This window comes from Dendropsophus ebraccatus, chromosome 8, assembly GCF_027789765.1.
Source record: "Dendropsophus ebraccatus isolate aDenEbr1 chromosome 8, aDenEbr1.pat, whole genome shotgun sequence".
NCBI lineage: Eukaryota > Metazoa > Chordata > Amphibia > Anura > Hylidae > Dendropsophus > Dendropsophus ebraccatus.
In genome coordinates this window covers 19,251,930-19,266,286 of record NC_091461.1, presented here as the reverse complement: position 1 = coordinate 19,266,286, position 14,357 = coordinate 19,251,930, and the positions used below count along the sequence as shown (strand labels likewise).

At 43.6% G+C, this 14,357-nt stretch overlaps 1 protein-coding gene across 3 annotated transcripts in view; it reads right to left on the bottom strand.

Moving 5' to 3' along the window:
- The window catches only part of LCOR (ligand dependent nuclear receptor corepressor), a 67,180-nt gene extending 65,265 nt beyond the window's left edge, over nt 1–1,915 (bottom strand). For 2 of the 3 annotated variants that reach the window (XM_069979967.1, XM_069979969.1), the window contains exon 1: nt 1,796–1,915. In XM_069979967.1, coding sequence (XP_069836068.1) covers nt 1,796–1,892 — 97 coding nt within the window. In that variant the 5' untranslated portion in view covers nt 1,893–1,915. The remainder of the gene's footprint in view (nt 1–1,795) is intronic. The other variant, XM_069979968.1, reaches the window with a different exon arrangement.
- Nucleotides 1,916–14,357: the final 12,442 nt, after the last annotated feature.

Below are 14,357 nucleotides of genomic sequence, written 5' to 3'. Positions count from 1 at the left end.
AACTTTCCACCAAGAATAATAATCTCCCCCCCCCTTCTCGTCACTGTGCTGCTCCGATAGACACACGAAACACACCCCATCTTCCCACCCCCAAAATAAAACAAGTCAAGGTGGCAATTAATTACTCAAAAAGCTGAAACAATACCACGAAAACACGAGTGAGGAGAAGCTGCAGATGAATGGACCATCTTACATTAACAAAAAAAAGCAACACAAAGCAGAGTAACTTTTCTTTTTTCTGCATGGGGGGGGGGGGGGTAATGACATTTTAGGCATTCAATCCCGATGATCGTATAGGATCACGAGAAAACAAGATCTTAGGAGAGAGGAAGGGAAAAAAAAAAAAAAAGACAAAAAAGACATACTGTAATAGGGGAGTTTTCATTCATCCCTTGCCCATCCCCCAGCATTCTGCAGGCACCAAAAGCAGATCTCCTCTCATAGTCCTCGTTTGACGAGGAGGGGGGTCCTTGGGGAGTAGGGTGATCCTTAATCATGGGGTGAGGAAGGTTCCTCCGGGAAGGGCAGCACTCGGTGGCGAGCTAGGCCTCAGGCCCCTCTCACACCCCCCTCTCCTCCCGGAGCCTCACCCCCATCCCTGCCCACCATTCAAGGAACACACACACACAAAAAAAAGTGTTTGCAGAAAGAAGGGAGGGGGGAGAAAGCGCAAAGCATCGAGTTTCTTTAATTAAGCAAACAGCAGGAAAAAAAAACACACCCAAAAAAAAAAAAAAAAAAAAATCATAGCTGCAAACTGAAAAGCCAAAAAAAAAAAAAAAGTCTGATTAGGAATGATCTCTGAACCCGAGCGGCTGTAAAAGGAAACTGCAATTACCTAGAAACCTGATAACAATGCACTTCATAGGCAGCCCACCCCCCCTCCGCTTCTATTTTACCATGGACACTCAGTAATGTTAGGGTGGTGGTGGGCGTCACTGCACCCAATGCATGCAACTAAAAAAAAACAACAATAAATCACCATGCTCTACCCTAGGAGTGAAGAGGAAAGCCAAGAGGCTGGAGGATACAGGTAGCAAACCCCTAAAATAGACACAAGCACGGCGATTCACCTGAGAGCTGCAGCACTTCACTTCGGGGAAAACTGAATTTTGGGTAATTAAAGAGCTAAGATCTCGGGGGCGCGCAGCAGGGAGGCGGGGGCGCGCAGCTGACGCGCGCGGGAGGGGGTGGGAGCGTTCCCTGCGCGCGCACACACAGCACTCGAAACGCGGGCTGAGCGGCGGGAGTTTCTCTCCCTCTTCCCCAGCCCGCCCCCCTGACCAAACTCCCAGCAACAGCCGGACAGCCGAGCCCGGCCGTATGATTGGCCTCTCCCTCAGGCGCGCCGCCCGAGTTTAGTAAACGGAAACGAACGCGTTTTGCGAAAACTCGGTTCCCTTCAACTTAAAGCCCCCCCCCCCCCCCCGTCCACCGAAACAAGTCTTCTTCGGAGAACGGATCACAGGGTGGGTGTGAGGAGACTGTGGAAGGGATTGCGAAGGGGGTGCAGTCACATGACGGAGCGGCCCCTGTGGCCGTTAAAGAGCCGCTGGCCGCGCGCTGCTCTCCCCTCTCACACGCCCCCTTCCCGCGTTTTTCTTTCACCTCACAAGCCTGAGGAAGGAGAGACGCAGCGCGGACCGAGCGCAAAGAGGAGCAGAACACCGGTTCCGGGTTGGTCGTCGACTCTCCCCCGCCCTCCCCTCTCTCTCTCAGTTGCGGGCGTGAAGTTGTGAGGGAGGCAGGTGACCCGTCGGTAGGGATTTGGGGTGTCTAAAGAATTAGAGCTTACCTACACAGTGAATGAGCTTGTGCCGCCAAGAGTCAAGTTCCTGTCGAAAACCGCGCCTCTCGATAGAGCATTGCTGGCTCTTACACAGACTCGCCATTTTCTGCTGGCCCCGCACGGACCCTCCCCCTCCTCCTCTAACAACCGCCCCCCCTTCTCCCTTTGCTCCCTCCCTTCATCATCATCCTCCTTCTCCTCCTCCTTGCTCTCGGTACGTAGACTCGGTGACGTCAGCACGCACAGTGTTCTGTCACATCGCCGGTTTGTGTGTGAGGTAAAGGTCCCACCCAGCACCACAGCCCGAGGCGGCGGGTCTCCATGGCGATGCCTCACTGACAAGAGAGCCCAGGGCTTCACAATCACACACTAGCCATGTGTGCGGGGACTACAAGTCCCAGTGTGCTCTATCTACTTTAATAAACCAGTATCTTCCTCAGTTGTTAAGCTGGAAATTCCCCTCAAGACTACAATTTAGAGCTGCATTTGCTTTAGTCCAGAGATGAGGGACTGTCATTCCTCCAGCTGTTGCAAAGCCTCTCCCAAGGTGGCCTGAAGTCTCACATATAAGTTTGTATCCCCCTCTCCCACGTTTCCGTCGTGTCCTCCCCTCCTTAAATGTTGAATATATGTGAAGGGTCCCATGGACCTATAGACATCATTTGGCAGATGTATATAGTTGCTAAAGGAGAAGTTCGGTCATTTGTAAAAGTCGGCAGGGTAGAATTTGGTTACCAGTATGAATTTACTCTTCCCCGTACCCGCAGTGTGTGGTGGGACTGTTGCTGGGCTCCAGGATCTCTTAGAGTCAAGACTAGCCTGATAAACTTGCCACTCAGCCAGTCAGTGACTGGGGCGGTACGCCGCTCCAGTCACTGATTGGCTGAGCAACCAGTCCATCAGCTGGGAAGTCATCACAACTTGAGGTAAAATGGTGGGGGACCCGAGGCTGGTCCTGTAAGTTCGTACTTCAAATTTAAAATGGCAGGACTTCTCCTTTATCCAATGTTTATTAGCTATAGTGTTTCATAATTTGTATTTCTGTTTAAAGGGGTTCTCTGGCCCGGGGGTATTTTTCATTTATGGCCGGGATGGGGTGGTTATGGACATCGGAGGTCACTTACCTACCCCGTTCCAACGCCAGGTCCCGGATCGTGTCGCCCGGACACCGGTCCTGCGGCCGCTTCCTGGTGTGAGTTGCCGCATGAGACGTGACGTCTCAAGGCAGCTCAGCCATTCAGCGCCCGAGGCGGGACTTTGCTACGGCCGCAGAATGGCTGTCACATCTCATGCGGCAGCTCATATCAGGAAGCGGCCGCAGGATAGGTGTGTCGGGACCCGGTGCTGGACCCGGGGAGGTAAGTGACCTCCGCCGTCCATAACCACCCCATCCCCGGCCATAGCTGAAAAATACCCCTGGGCCGGAGTACCCCTTTAATGTTGCCACATATGAAAGACTACTTGATTTATACTATTGTATACAGCAACAAAAAGATTGCATGGCAGTGCTGTTTGTATAATTTTAGGCAATAGAAAATTGTTTGCTTAATGGCATAGTTTTAGCGTAAGTTTAACATATATTTTTACCCCCGATAAAAAAACGCTACTCAACAAAGGTTGGGGATATTTGGCCTGCAGGTAAAATTTATAGAAAATTTTAAATGTTTCCGCTCCAATGATATTATATCATGAGGCACTTGAGTAGAAGCAACCATGATAATTTCTTCATCTCTAACAATTTATTGAAACAAAAGCCAACACCAGTGCGCCCAGGCAGTAGGGAAAGCTAGTCGTATACTGGACCATACAGCTAGAGGTATAACCGGTAGAAAGAGGGAGATTGTTACCCCCACTGTATAGAGCTCTAGTAAGAACACATCTGAAATACTGTGTCCACTTCTAAAGACCTCACCTTCAAAAAGATATTGATAAAATAGAACCTGTCCAAAGACGGCTACAAATATGGTCGACGGCCTGAAGCAAAACCTTTATCAGGAAAGACTTCAGGATCTAAATCTGTATAGTCTGGAGAAAAGAAGGGACATGATCGAAACCTTTAAATATGTTACAGGACTAGACAAGCTTCAAGAGGGAAGTGATTTTAATAAGAAAATATAAGAGGGGGGACACAACCTGAGGTTAGTTGGGGGAAAGATCAGAAGCAACAAGAGTGAAGAGTAGTAGATGCTTGGAACAAAATTTCAGCAGATGTGGTAGGTAAATATACAATAACTGAATGTAAACCTGCCTGGGATACACATCTATACTAAGATAAATACTAAAAGGGCATACTAAATGTTTTTATTTGTCTAGTGGCAACTGATTTCGCAGCACTTTACATAATTTGTCACTTTTGGTCACTGTCCCCATTAGGGCTTACAATGTAAATTTGCCTGTCTCTATGTTTTGAGTGTGGGAGCAAAACGGAGAACCCGGATAAATCTCGAAGAAAGCATACAAACTCTTTGCAGATGGACTGAGTGGTCTTTTTCTGCCGAAAATCTTCTATGTTTCTACCCCTACAAAGAATATCTCAATAAATTGCTTGTTGTGTGACCTTGAGCATCAATTACAGCTTTACAACAACGTCTTATGCTGTTCACAAGTCGACTTACCCGAGGTATGGCATCCCACTCTTCTTGAAGGGCAGCCCATAGGACATTGAGGTTCTGGGGTACAGAGTTACAAGCCTCCACATGATCACCTAGGTTTTAGATGCGATTTATCGTTCGGATTTGCACGATAACGATCGAATTCGAACGATAAACGCAGCGAACGATGAAGTGACGAGCGAGAAATCGTTCATTTTGATCTTTCAACATGTTCTCAAATAATCGTTGATCGTTCGCAAAAAATTCGTAGATCGTGTAAATAGTCTTTCAACAATTTCACCTATGTGTGAGATAGGCTTAAGCAATCGCAAATTTTTTTTCCATACGATGTATCGTTCCGTCTAAACGCTGATAGTTATAAAAAAAACATTGTACATTCAAAATCGTTAATAGTGCGATCGGGCGAATTATCGCTCCGTGTAAAAGTACCATTAGGTCTAGAGAAAGTATAGACCCCTCCATTTGAAGCTCCTCAGTCTCCAGCAGCCGTTTCCTAATGATGGTGGGACCTTGATGAGCTAGAGCATTGTCATCCATTAGGATGCAATTAGGGGGCTGTGTTATTCATGCAGAGGCACAATGACTGGATTAATTATGTTATTCAAGTAGTTTGGGCTTATCACTGTACCATTTACAAAGTGTCGGCAGTTCTGTAAGTACTAGACACACCTGCCCATACTGTAGCACCTCCTAACAAGCTCCTTGTTAGTGAATGGAAACTTAGAAAAGGTCACATTCAGTAGACCTGCATTTTAGGTTTGTAAAGTCAAAGATCACAGCACTCACAAGATATTTTGCTAGTGAGATAATATTAATGAAGTGAATCTTGGTGTCACAATCCAACCAGATCAAGATACATAGAGATCAAGCAAGTAAATATGGCTACTGGCGACGTTTCGGTCATGCATCCGACCTTTTTAAAGCCAATGTTGTAGCACTGCGGTTAGGATAGAGCGTATGGAGAGATCTGGGTGTCACTGTATCACTGCACATTTACAAAGTGTTGGCAGTTCTGTAGGTACTCGACACACCTGCCCATACTGTAACACCACCACCAAGCACCTCCTAACAAGCTCCTTGTTAGTGAATGGAAACTAAGGGTCCATTTATACAGGAGGATTATCTGACAGATTATCTGCCAAAGATTTAAAGCCAGGAATGGATGTGAAAGAAGGAAAAATCTCAGGCTTTCCTTTATGACCTGATCTCTGTTTATAGCCTGTTTCTGGCTTTGGCTTCAAATCTTTGGCAGATAATCTTTCTGTGTAAATGGACCCTTAGAAAAGGTCACATTCAGTAAGGTCTACTGACCTTTAGGTTTATCTTGAAATTTCACCTGTAAGCCAAATATTCCTAACATTTTATGTAGAGTATATGTTTATTGTAAACAAAAAAACACTGTGAATCCCAGCCTAAAGAGGAATCCTTTGGAAAAATAAAGACCTATGGGTGAGGTATGCTGCTGAACGGAAACGGAACACTTCAAACACTGTGTGAATTCACCCTTAAAGGAATAGTCCAGTGTTCAAATGAAAAAGACTTGAAAAAAGGATGCAGGGACAAATAGAACAATACGAGACTAATCCTGCGTACTATACGTGTAGCATGTCATCATACGTACTCCTCAGCACAGGGTAGACACTGCTCCATCAGCATCCCATGTGGGTTGCAGACTACAATTCCCAAAATGCCCTGATGACATCTACTCCAGGCTGTTGTCTTCCTCCATCTGTATTCCCCTGATTGCTAAAGAGCAAGTTCCCACACCGTTGTGCATTTCATATTGTGCTCCCTGACTGCTGAGCCTCTCAAATTAGTTCCTGTTTCCCGTAATTCGCTGTATTATAGACAGACAGCTCTCATCCTCCTATAACTCCTAGTGCTGTGACTGCATGCTTGACCAAAGAGAGAGATCTGAAAAACAGATCACAACCCTAGGGAACAAACTAAAAAAGCACATATCACAGTATTGCGTAATTATGTGGGGAAATAACTCAGTAGGTTGAATTACTGTATATACTTTGTATCATATACTTTTGAACAGAGACAAGTTTTGTATACTAGAATACTCGATTCTTGACTATCTTCTGCGCTTTCACAATGAATGTAGTAGCAGTCAAGTCTGTACAGTACCACTCCATTCACATTCGGTAGTTCTGTTCCTGACATTGAGAAAAGTCCCAGTGCTTGGACATTTATCATCTATACTCTATAGGAGGGGATGTATCAAGAGACACATTTATTATGCCGCTCTAATTTTATATTTCTGGACATGCACCTTTTTGATACATCCTGCTCATCAGAGATGGCAACCTAAGAAATCTATGCCAGCTCCGAGCTGGCCTAGATTGTACACCTAATTTATGCAGAATTTAGGTGAAAATTATAATGCATGGTTAGGACACGCCTCCAATCACACAATGCCGTGCTCCCTCCCCACCCACATGGAGAATTGGGCACAAAATTGCAAAAATTTGTAACTTTCCTAGGTGCAGACCTTGATACAAGGGCCTCAAAGTGCCTATGCTAGTAAAACCCAGATCTGTGTAGTCAGAGCAAGTTCTGTCTGGAATTGGTAGAAACTGAACCATCTTTAACTTAAATAAAACTAATTAAATGAATAATTTCATTTTAGAGGAAGTTTTGAAATGGTAATTTTAAGTAACAAAACTAACAGTGCAACAAGCGGTTCATGTGTGTCCTGGAATTGTCACATTTTTCCTGTGTGGTTACTGCTGTCTTGTGGATAGACAATCAGTGTCATAAACAAGGAAAACCCCTGTAAGTTACTTCTTCAGAAACTGTATTCCAATAAATATGCTTTGTGTTCTATTTAAGCAGCCTGATGAAGGGTGTGTTCAGACACATTAGAGTTTCAGTGCGTTAATGCAATGTAGCACAGCTGCACAGCAATTAAATTATTGCTCAATTACTACAATTAAGTGATGCATTAACATTGCATTTTCATTGCATTAGTGCATGTGCAAACACAACCTAACTATATGATGTTTAGCAAAAATCAGATGTTAATAAATGTATTATTACTCATTGGCTGTTTATGAAGTAGTCAAAGTCTGTCAGAGTAGTCAGAACTTTGGCTTACGAATCCACACTCCTGATAAAACTTTATAGCCTTGTTTGTACATACATTTTGTATGACATTTTTTGGCTCACCCCCATAACTCCATTCTCCATTTCTGCTCTGCCCATCACTGATATGTTTTGAGCAATGACTGTAATCTGTTTTTTTGCATTGCGTATTATTTTTCCTATTCTAAGAATAGTAAAATGATAGTGATGCTAGAAATTTGGTACTTTACTACTAGGAATGAGACAGGTTTGGATCACATGTAGAGATGAGCAAATTTACATTAAGTGCAGGTTCACGAATCCTTCATCGCTCAGCATTTGACTTAGAGTTGCTGGAGAAGATGAATGCAGCCCTAGGCCTGCATCCATCTTCTTCAGCCACCGGCAGTCAAATGCTGAGCGTTCAGGTTCAGGTGAACCCGAACTTACTGTAAGTTCGCTTATCTGTAGTCTAATGTTTTAGGATATGCTATGTTAGTCTAAAGTTTACAAAGAAATTGTGTAAAAAGTATTGTTCTAACAGCAATTGTTGTAAAAAATAAAAATGGCTAAACAGCTATGCAGAAGTAAAGGGGAATTTGTCATCCTGTGCTCTGGGGGTCTGATTGTGATAGCAGAGAAAAGTTGATTTTTTTCCCCTTTTCTACAGTCAGTTGTTAAACCTTCTCGTCCGTATTAGGGTTAACATCCATTCAGCTACCACAGCTAGTGACTTTGGTTGGACTCCTGCTAATAATTATGTACTCTGTGTGCCTGTCTGCATGACCACTGCAAGCATTCATGTGGACACTGCTGGGTTCAGAGAAGTGGATTTTTCCAGCTTTTTTTTTCTTAGAAGAATTCATTTACCTCACAGTGGTTCAAACAAACATATAGGCCGATTGATTTATCATGGCCAACCCAAACTCCTATTATGCTAGGCCGTATTGGCGGACTCCTACCAACACAGTTTTGATAAGATATTTTGGTCTGTTACTTAACATGGCAATAGTTCAGTAGGGTGACAATACAGTCTAAGGCTATGTTCACACAACTTATATTTTCGTAAAAGTATGGTCATTGTTGCAATCGACAACAGCGGCCGTACTTTTTACAAAAATATATGTCGCTTTGCCTTCTATGGAATCCCGGCCAGAGCGTATACACATAGTAAACGCTCCGTCTGGAATCTCTCACAGCGGCTTAGAAAACTGACATGTCAGTTTTTCTGTGAAATGTGGCCGCAGAAAACCCTGTCAGTGCACACTATAGAGCGAGCGTCTCCGGCCACACGCTCCATAGTGAGCAGTGAAGAGTTCTGATGCGGGGGCGCGCAGGGATGCGCCCACATCAGAACTCTGTGGCCCTAAAGATCATCCGGCCGGTACTGCAGTACCAGCCGGGATTATCTTTTCAGAGACCGGCAGTTCCGTGAGCCGTTCCGTGATACATAGTATGAACATGGCCTTACTGCAGAAATGACTGTTTATCATACTCCTTTGAAACTGCACCATCATGTCAAGGGCTCGATTTGAGGTGCTGCTAAAAGTTAACAATGACCATTCTGCCATGACTACAGTTTTGAGGGTTTTTATGAAATCTATCACAATATAGATCACATTGATAAAAACATTTCAGAGGAGTACAACCCTAAAAACAATGTGGCCATTGATGTATCCTTTGTTCACTTCACAGGTAAATTGCACTTTCACCAATACTTACCTAACAAATAGGCCGGGTATTGGGTGAAAGATAGTGTCCCCAGATTGCCTCTCTGCTCTTTGATTTACAGGCAAAATATTAATGAATACCCTTTAATAATAGCAGGAGCGATGTCAATCCTGTCCCTGCCTCTTCGACTCCCACCTCGATAAGAGTTAACCACAAAGACCGCCCTTCCTATGCAAGGTCCATTGGTCGAGTCAGTACCTGGAAGTCACATAGCACCCAATCGGCAAGTGCAGGACGACTGGGTGCAGTTCAAGGTTCAGTACCCAGGAGGTTACGTATCAGCGCGTAATCCAGGAAAGGTCACCCAAAGGTCACAACAATGCAAAATCAGCTAATGGCAAACCAGAAATCCAAGCAGAGGGAATACAGGTTAGATATCAGGTCCTCAAGGAAAGACAATCAGCCACCTACCATATACAGATGTTTGCCCTAAATAGCCTGGGCTGTGAGGGCATGGAACACCAAAACAAGGTGTAATTGGTCCATTACTGTGCTGAATTTTGCTATACATCCCCACTGAAAGTGGTCTTGGCAATGAAATGATGCACAGCTAGAAAAGTACATTGGATACCCCCTTGAATTTTTTTTACATATCGTAAAATTCAGTGATTTATTTTCTCAATTTTCACCATTCCCATTATTTCCACAATTCAAATTCACATTCTATTCTATACGTGGAATAAAAAGCAATGAAAAGGTTGGATCTATGCCAATTTACTAGGCTTTAATAACAAGACCTGACAAAATTTCCATTTTGTTTTGTTTTCAATTTCCCCTAGCAACTTTTTTTTGTCCCTTACACATTATATGGTAAAGGAAGGGTGCCATTAAAAATACAATTGGTGCTACAAACCCGAAGTTCAAAACGAATCTAGTCAAAATAACAATAACAAATAAAATCTCAGAATAGACCAGGATACAAGGGATTATTACTTCTATAATCCCTTGTATCCTGGTTTTCTGTAAATATCAAGATGTGTGACATCAACCCTGTTAGGGTGAGACCTTAAGTCCCATCACGGTCCCAGAAAAAAAAAGTTCCCATCAGCTGTCCCATCACTGCACAGTTGTGTAGAAAAATGTTGGTGACTCATTGGGATTCTTGGTGTCCAAGACCGTGCACCCTAGTGCTAATGTCTGGTCCTTTAATTATGGGCAAGGGCAGTACATGTCTGTTACTGCCCATTGGGTCAGCATCCTCCCAGAAGACCATCAGAAAGTTGGCCCATTCTTGCCACTGTTACCTCCCCGGTGCTTTAGGGGGCCAGTTCTGCACAAGTTTTGCCTCCACCACCCTGCAACCATCCGCCGCTTTGACTGCAGTCCAACCTGCCCTGGTGTCTTACCAACGATGTCAGGCCCGGCACTCTCAGGCTGTCCTCCATATGGTGAGCCTGGGTGAACGGAGCCACAGTGGGCAGGAGCTCCTCCAGACCATCAGGAAGGAGATATATGAATGGCTGACCCCACGTCAACTAACGGTGGGAAGTGTTGTAGCCGACAATGGGAGGAACATTGTCTCTGCAGTACAGCAGGGAGGGCTGAGTCATACACCTTGTATGGCACATGTGATAAACCTCATAGTGCACAGGTTTCTTCGAACATTTCCTGCCAATTGTTGATACCTTTTGAGGACGTGACTCTGTGAGCAGGCATGACTATGGGATCAACGACATCATCCCACTCGGCCGCGTTCTGGAAAGTGCGCTGAACAACAGCATCAGCGAGGATTCCCAGGGCACCACTCCAAGGCTGACCATCCTCCGTCAGTTCTCAACCATACTGGCCTGGGTACAATCAGGTACTGCTGCCGCCTCCTCCTCAAATAGTCTGTTCTCAACCATACTGGTCTGGGTGCAATCAAGTGGTGCTGTGTCCTCCAATAGTCTCTTCTCAACCATACTGTGTCCAATACAGTACTATTACTGCTGCTGGTTCCACTGTCAAATGTCTGTTTTCCACCCTACTGGGTCCAAGGAACTTTGGGGGAGATTTATCAAACTGGTGCAAAGTATAATTGTCTTAGTTGCCCCTAGAAACCAATCAGATTCCACCTTTCATTCCTCACAGATTCTTAAAATGAAAGGTGGAATCTGATTGGTTGCTAGGGGCAACTAAGACAATTCTACTTTACACCAGTTTGATAAATCTCCCCCTTTGTGTCCTATGTCCCGTGTAATCACTTACACCTTGGCTATTTTTCTTCACTATTTTTTCACTTAGATTTTTTTCACTTTTTTCATTGTAATAGCAACCGCAACTAAACGAAACTATACCCTATCAGACTCTCACTATTGTAGCTGCAATTATTCAGCCGTTATAGCAAGCTTCGGTTCGTACAAATCCGAACTTCACGAAAGTTAGCCGAATCAAACCGAACTTTTCAAAAGTTTGCTCATCCCTATATAGGACTTAAAGGGTGAGAAAGAAAAATCAGAAATCCGCAAACAAAAATTGATGGAATCCTAAAGTAGTTTAAGGACTGATTATGACTTTTTATGTTCTCGGACTTCAGGATAAATTATGGCACAAGAAGCCTTAGGGCCCTTGCACACTGAGCAATTCTCGAGGAATTGTAGCTGAAAGTTTTCAGGCAGAATTTAAGCCCCCCATTGACTTCTATAGGATTCCTCTAGCAGATCTACAGCAGAAAATTCTGCTCGGAAATTCTGCAGTGTGAACAACAGAGCAGAAAACCCATTGAACACAATGGGACTTTGCTCTGTACATATTTTACGGGAGGAAATTCAAGCTGAATTCCTCACCTTTTCCTCAGTGTGCACATACCCTTACACAGCCCTTTTTCTTCTTAAACCCTGCTTGTGATCTTTTACTGATTCCTATAGATGGCATCGGACACTGCCCCTTTTTATAGTCCACTATAAACATGTAAACATTTTCCTTGCCAGGCAGGGATCCTTATATTTAGACTGATGGGCTAGGGAGACATTGCATGAATAATATTTCATCTGGAGGCGGGGTAGATATGGCATCTAGGCAGGCACTGCGTCAGGATGTCTTGGCGTTCACTCTGGAGCTTCATTTCATACACTTCTTGCACCAAGTTGGCTTGACCAGTAGGGTCCATGGTCTAAGCGTAATGTAAGATGTGGACCTGCTGGGCTACCGAACCAGTTTAACTTTGGGCTACATCAGGCAATAAGGTCCAAGTACCCTCTAGGTTTTTACCTTTGATTCTTCTCTAAGATGTGGAGGCTGGACTTCTACTGCTAAGGAACACAGATCGATCCACAAGCATGGATCCCTTAAGGGTAGTGGCTGGTCCTGAGACCAAGAAACTGCCGGTGTGGAGCACCAAAGACATAGGAAATGTAAATAGTTAGATGGCTTGGCTGTCAGCAGGAGCATCAGAATGGTTCCATGAATGAGGCAGCTGTGTAGTCAACAGGGAGTAGGCAGGATTGGCCACAAGCAGCAGAAGAGTGGCCAAGACTGCCCCACAAGCATTGAATGAGGGAACACCACTGGGCGCCGCCTATCCTGTAAGTATGCTCACAATTGCAACATAGTTTTATACTTTTTTTCCTTTATATTTACATGTGTTGCCTTTCACCTGAAAGCAGTTGTTTTTTGTTATCCTGTTCTAATCTAATATACAGTAGGATACAAATATGAATGGTTACAGACGGTCATATTTTTACTGCTTTGTCGCTTTGTTTGATCCTCCTTTTTTATGTGATACCAAAAAATATGCAGCATACTTCTAAAATTAGGATCAATAGTGTACTAAGGGTGTGCTTTAATAAATTCACACTCTATATAATTGTATCCCAAAAAATAGATTTTAAAAATTCTACATAAAACTTTGTAATCATCATGCTCTTAGGGGTCTTTTCTGGGGTTTTAACATTGTTTTACCAGCTCAGCCTTGACAGGCGTGAAGGGGGGACCTATAAGCCATTCAAGCTAAAATTATGTCCTGAAAGCCAACAGGGTGCTCCATTTCTTCTGGGTCCTGCTGTGTGGCTAGGAAGCAGATTACAGTCAAAGAAGGTATATTTCTAGGAACAAGAGCAATTGCGCAATAGATGTTGTGATGAGTTTACTCACTTCTAGGTACTGCATATGAAATATTCATCCTAAAAAAGACACATTTGTTGGGTAAAAACTAAAATGTATTTTTTACACAAGCTCTTATGTTTTCCAGTAGCTCTCTTATATTGGTTAACATGCGTTTTTGGTTGTCAATCATCCTTGTCTGCATGTGTGGCTATTATTTAAAATGCCGCTGCAACACTGAGATGTCAGTCTACTGTGACAAATCTTCATTGTAGTTGGTTTGAAAAGCTTAAGGAAGCAGAATCTTTATAGAAATGTTATGTTTATCTAAACTAGAGGGAGGGGTGAATTCTCTAGATGTCAGTGATTTGGCTAGAATATTTTTTTAAATCCTTGGCAGTATGCATAGTAAACTGTGGGAGGAAAAAAAAAACAACAAAAAGAACAAAAGGAAAAGAACAAAGTCTCAGTACATTTTGAGTGCCATACCTCTAATGTTTTGCATAATTGTAAATTATGTGCTGGCCATTGACATTAGATAATAGTTGTTGGGTATTGCTGATAATTTGATGTCCAACATTTTTTTTCCCATCACACTAAACTGGAATGAAATGCATCTTATCTATCCTTTGTTTCACATGAGATGACTGACAGCCACTTATCTCCTCTCCTCTAGTAATAACATGCTCTTTTAGCCAAACCGAGTGGGATTGTTATTAGAGTAAGATAGATTCACCCTATGATTAGGTATAAAATACAGAATGTGAACTTTCATGTTACTGGGGTGTGAAATCTATGGAAAATCCTAGCTTTCACCATTAGTCCTTGCAAGGAGGTGTAAACGTTGCTGCAAAATGATTCCTAGTTAGTGATGAGCGAACTTGCCGAATGTTCGGGTTTAGCCGAATCTTAATGATCAGCATTTTATTCCCAGTGGCTGGATAAGTTGGAGACAGCCCTAGGGGTCTTGGAAAACATAGATACAGCCATAGGAACCAGAACATTCGGCAAGTTCGCTCATCACTATTTCCAGGTTGTGGTCCCCAGAAAAGTTATGAATTTCAGACGGTAGCTCAGTCAAATTAGGAGCAGAACCAGGATTTATCACCAAGAAAGTAGATGTTAAGTTATGTCAA